This window comes from Xenopus tropicalis, chromosome 3 (genome assembly GCF_000004195.4).
Source record: "Xenopus tropicalis strain Nigerian chromosome 3, UCB_Xtro_10.0, whole genome shotgun sequence".
NCBI classification, from domain to species: Eukaryota; Metazoa; Chordata; class Amphibia; order Anura; family Pipidae; genus Xenopus; species Xenopus tropicalis.
The window spans coordinates 83,808,066-83,814,065 of NC_030679.2; the positions used below are offsets into that span (position 1 = coordinate 83,808,066).

The following is a 6,000-nucleotide window of genomic DNA, read 5'->3' on the forward strand; positions in this document are numbered from 1 at the left end:
ATGGTCAGCTTATTGCAGCTGCTCTCACTTCTGTCCCCAATCATCCGGCTCCCTTAGTAAAACCAGCAAACATACTTGACATTTTGATATGATAGATTCAAATATTCATTCATATTAATGTACATTGTAGCCTTTACATACTGTGTTACTAAATACAAATGTTGGTAACTACCTTGTTTCTTTCAGTAAGACTGGGCTGAAACTCTTTCAGTAGGTCCCCTAGGTCCTAGGAAAAAGGATAAGAAAATGTCTGAAACTGACTAAGATTACATTGCAATGCTTTAATCCTGCGCAATAATATAACATTAAATTCATCAATAACATCTCGAATCATAAGCATTGTGAAAATGATATGCCTATACAAAAAGGCTGTTTACTTACCCTTTTTGTGAATAAAGCTATTTGGTATTTGATACATGGGTAGTTTTGGGTTAAGGGAAGAAAATCACAGTGTATATCAGTCATATTTGGCTTCTGTGTATCTTGCCTCGTTGCTTCAGCTTCCTTTAACCAGCTTTAACCTTGTAGCCCAAGTCAGAGCAACCTATTGAGAATGAATTGACACTCTCTCTATACACTAATTTTATTCATTTTCTTCTTCAAAAGCATGCAGCTTTTTATGGATACAAGTCACAATTCTACTTTTATGAAGAATTTAGTCTTACAGTACCTTAGAGATTTATGTATCAAAATGGCTAAAAGATGCAGGACTGAAAATGCAAAATGTAGAGCTTTATGAGTTGTAGGAAAATAAACAAAATGTATAAAATGCTGTTTAATTCTGGTATTTAGGAGAGTTAATCTTCAGTAGTTTCATAACTAATCATTACACACCGTAGTAGGTAAGTCCATTTACTACACTTACTACATAGTGCTTTTTAGGTCAATTTACCATTGAAGTAATGTCTTGTTGAGCAAAGAGCTGTTATTTATAAAATTCATTTTAATATTGCACCAATCCACTTTTTTTAGATGTGACCAAATACTGCAACATAGGATACTGAAATTAATCTAAACTCCATATAAATTAGCAAAGTCCAAGAGAAAAAAATAATTTACTTCCATAGTTATATGGTATAAAGTTACAGGATTTTAAGGGTCTGGATTTAGTTCGACCAGGCACTTGGATTTCACTAATCCAAATAGAAATGAAAAAAGTATTATTACTTAACTATTTGTCTAATAGTAATAACATCGTCAGGCCAATAATTTACCAATGGTTACTTTTTGATGTATCCAATATTTTCTTCAGAGCATCTATTCTATGTCAATTTGTGAAAATGCAAAACCTATCAACAACAAAGCAGTTTTACTCTAAAAAAACAGTTTTTCCCAAGCTGGAGGTCTGCAGAGAAGAACATCAAATAAACCACATAGCAGCTAGTGCCAAACATGTAAATAAAAAATAATACATTGATCCACCCTCTTAAAACCACACTGCCATCAGAATAAAAACATTTGATTTATAGCACTGGAGATAGACATTCAGGGAGATAGACATTCAGGATCAAGAGACCACTCTTTTTGTTAATGGGGGTTTCTTGATCCTGATAGTTTTATTATAACCATTACAGTATAATGTTTTTAATCACTAACTGGTTATAAATAGTGTTAATAAGTATACACAAATAAAAATACACTGATGGGATACACAATACAAATGCTGATGACAAACAAATTTGACGATGTTGGTCAGGCATAATATTATGTGTATATGTATATGTCAATGTTATATTCACTGTTAAATGAAAACTAAAGTTAAGATCACTGCAGGGTGCCAAATATTATAATCACTTACCTTATACCCTGGGCCAGTGCTCCTGATAGTAGAAAACTGCACTGGGCTGGGGTATTTCTGTAGAATTTTCCTTCCTTTTCTGTCTTTTCTCTGGGTGTAGGCAGGCACATGTGCAGTAGCATGAAAAGGGCTGCTTTTTATGTCGAAGTTTGGCTTTCACTCTTCTGCACATGATCCTGCCTGAACCAGAACAAAAGGAGACAGAAAAAGTCAAAGAATATGACCTGTATAAAAGCATGTGGTTATGAAACCTTATATTTTACAATAGTGGGCACATTGTTCACTATATATTTCAAGCTTCTAGCTATCTAGTTTATTACAGTCCATAGATACTAGATGTCCATTTAGTAGAACAAGCTGAATAGTCTTTATCTAAATTTCTGTTATTATTTTACAACACCTGGAAACCTGGAAAGGTAAGAAATGGTAACAACTGACATTATATAATGTACAGGTATGGGATCCCTTATCCCATTATCAAGAAAGCTCTAAATTAGAGGAGGACATCTCCCATAGTGCCAATTTTAAGCAAATAATTCTAATTTTAAAAAATGATTTCCTTTTTCTCAATAATAAAAGAACAGTACATTGTACCTGATGGTAACTGAGCAGCATGAATCCATATTGTTGGCAAAACAATCCTATTGCATTAAATAATTTCTTAGCAGACTTAGGGCTCTGGCACACGGGGAGATTAGTCGCCCGCGACAAAACTCCCTGTTCGCGGGCGACTAATCTCCCCGAGTTGCCTTCACCTGCCATCCCACCGGCGAAAATGTAAGTCGCCGGTGGGATGGCACACACATGCGGCGCGATTTAGCGCAAATCGCCAAAGTTGCCTCGCGAGGCTTTTTCGGCGATTTGTGCGAAATCGCACTGCCGCGAGAGCCATCCCACCGGCGACTTACATTTTCGCCGGTGGGATGGCAGGTGAAGGCAACTCGGGGAGATTAGTCGCCCGCAAACAGGGAGTTTTGTCGCGGGCGACTAATCTCCCCCCGTGTGCCAGAGCCCTAAAGGTATGGTGAAGCAAACTACAGAAAGATCCCTTATCTGGAAAACCCAGGCCCCAAGCATTCTTGATAAAAGACCCTATACAGATATCTGTTTATAGTTTCAGTGATTTCATTTTGTTTTGTGCCATTCATTTTTTTTATTACTTCATAACAATATATTTTTAAATGTTCTGCGGATTTGTTTTCAACTTCTTTTAACCTTTTGTACCTCCTTCACTATTGTGTAAACAAATACTCGGGAATTTCTGGCCAGTGATTAATTTTTTGTTGAAACTAAGACCAAGACCACATGATTGGATGAAAGAAGTAGGCCCAGGTGTAACAAAAACAACACTCCCTAGAGGCAAAAAACATAAATGGCCATCGAGTAGCACATATCTAGGATCATCAGCTTCCCTTATATTAGATAGATCCATATTCCGACATAGTGACCCTACTATGTTCAAAATGGTTGAACTGTCCCAAAATGAATAAATCAATAGCTTTTAATAAACGTGCTTCAGATAAGGTATTATAAAGGGAGTCAGAGTAAACAGGTCGACAGCCACCTTTCTGCATTTAGAAAGAACTGCTAAACAATTTTTCTCCTGTGCCCTGATAGTTTTTGTCTACTCAGGGCCTAAGGATCTTTTGGGCTGCCACCTGCCCTGTTTTTTACTGGCCTGACTGGCAAAAAATATACTTGATGCAGGTAATAATGTATAATCATTGTCTAGAAACTGGTGATAGCACTACATAAGTGTATTTGTGTTTAGCAGGGCCATTAACCAATAATCATGCTTGCAAAAAATAACATTTACAGAGACATGGATAACACCGGTGACAAATCACATGTGTTTTGTCCTATGGTTTGGTATATCAATTTCTTATGGCACAGTTTGCCACTGTTTCAATGTGCAAATGTAGCCTTTTCTAGAGCATACACTTTCCTCCCTCTTTTGATTAATTGGTATACATTTTCAATTTGTACTAGACTGGTAGTACAAATCAAATCACATTTATTTTATTATAATTTTTGCATCAATAAAGCTACTATATAGCTTGAAGTGATCTAGGCTACATACCAAAATATATTTTGCCTTGAATACATGACATATTTTACTTTTAAGTTGAGAGTCATAGAACAGATAACTATATATCAGTGTACTGCCAAGGCCTTGATCTTGAGTAGTTATAAGTACAGGTAGGGGATCAGTTATCCGGAAACCCATGATCCAGAAAGTTCTGAATTAAGGAAAGGCCATCTCCCATAGAGTCCATTATAAAGAAAATAATTCTAATTTTTAAAAATGATTTCCTTTTTCTCTGTAATAATACAACAATACGTTGTAATTTATCCCAACTAAGATATAATTAATTTTTATTGGAGGCTAAACGATCCTATTGGGTTTAAATGAAATTTAAATTATTTTTTAGTAGACTTAAGGTATGGAGATCCAAATTATGGATATATCCCTTATGTGGAAAACCCTGAGCCCCGAGCATTCTGGATTACAGGTCAAACAGTGCATTACATAAAATGCTTACAAAAAAAAAAAAAAAAAATATATATATATATATATATATATATATATATATAGTTTCTCTAAGAACCCAGGTCTGGAAGATTTTTAATCACCTGCCGTTTGTGGCCATGTAAACCAAACATCGAGTAGCCCCATATATACAGGTATAGGGCCCATTATCCAGAATGTTCAGAACCAAGGGTATTCTGGATAAGGGGTCTTTCCGTAATTTAGATCTCCATACCTTAAGTCTGCTAAAAAAATCAATAAAACATTAATTAAACCCAATAGGATTGTTTTGCATCCAATAAGGATTATTTATAACTTAGTTTGGATCAGTTACAAGGTACTGTTTTATTACTACAGAGAAAAAGGAAATCAGTTTTAAAATTTTAAATTTAAATCCATTTTAAAATGGAGTTAATGGGAGATGGGCTTTCCGTAATTCAGAGCTTTCTGGATAACGGGTTTCTGGATAAGGGATCCCATACCTGTATAAATATATATGAAGAAGGCTTCAGCAATAACAGCTTATAATAAACTTGCATAATAATAAAACATCACATCATAACACAGTAGAATAAAAGTACTCTTGGGAATCTCTATCTGAGAAAATAAAGCCATAATACATCTTTGTGTGATACTTACAGCAGATTCAGGAGCCTCCTCTATTATTATGTCAAAGCTTCTTATTTCAGAAGTAAAGAATAATAAAAGGACAAATACAAGGAGCTTCATGTTTTCTCCCTGAAGCCAGATTAACCCCTCTGGCTGTCCAACTCTTTTCAAATGAAGCAAACTCCACTTTGGGATGGTGTTTATAAGTTCGCTTTTTCCCCTGAAATTTTAAATTCAAACTTTGTTCTGTCCCAGTTCAAATATTTGTTGTGTAAAGCAAGTCAGAGTTAGGACAGGGACTGCGAGGTTGTGCAAACATTTTGGCCTCAGTTTATCATTTGATGATAACCATGTAGGTTCAGCAGTAAAGATTTTGTCTTTGTAGGCTTACTTTGAAGTTATTTTCAGTAATTACTTTTATATGGAGACATAATTAAATAAGTTACATTACAAATAAATTCACTACAGAGGCCATAAAGCATCACTTCCCAAGTCTGGGCACTAGGCACTGGGATAATTTGACAACAGATAGAAGTTTATGTAGTGGAATAATGTGAGACATTTTTTTCTAAATTGAGCTATAACCGCCCACATAGCCTTTATACTCTGGGAATGTGGAAGATCAACAAAATATATGGATTGGGGGTTGGAAGACCGAGTAGCCATAATCTGGGAGGTGTTTTAAGGAAGAAGAAAATAATTTTATTAGGGGAAATGATAGATCCTGTATCCTCTGTTGTAAAGTCATCAAAAGTACTGGACAGAGCATCTTTATATACCCTTGGAATGAGGATGATGTTAAAAAGGACAAGAAAAGGGGCCTCAATCATTTCTGGGATTTAATTTTTTAGAAGCTTTCAGATTTTTATGATGTTGATGCTCTCAACAGCAACTACACTAATCTACCTTAATGATGTAAGACTGTGAGTATTTAAGGATGGAGACTAAAATGAAGGCCTGTTTCAGGGATGCAAAAGGTTTGCCTCTTTTATCATAAGGGATAGGATTGGTGCAACATGTTAAATTAATCCCCTTAATACAATGTCTATAGCAACTGGAAAAG

General features: G+C 35.4%; 1 protein-coding gene across 1 annotated transcript in view; it reads right to left on the reverse strand.

Moving 5' to 3' along the window:
- Nucleotides 1-5,098, reverse strand: part of itih2 (inter-alpha-trypsin inhibitor heavy chain 2) — a 28,975-nt gene extending 23,877 nt beyond the window's left edge. The window contains 2 exon segments of the mRNA NM_001045795.1: nucleotides 173-226; nucleotides 4,968-5,098. Of these exon segments, the coding sequence (NP_001039260.1) occupies nucleotides 173-226; nucleotides 4,968-5,057 (144 nt within the window). The 5' untranslated portion in view covers nucleotides 5,058-5,098.
- Nucleotides 5,099-6,000: the final 902 nt, after the last annotated feature.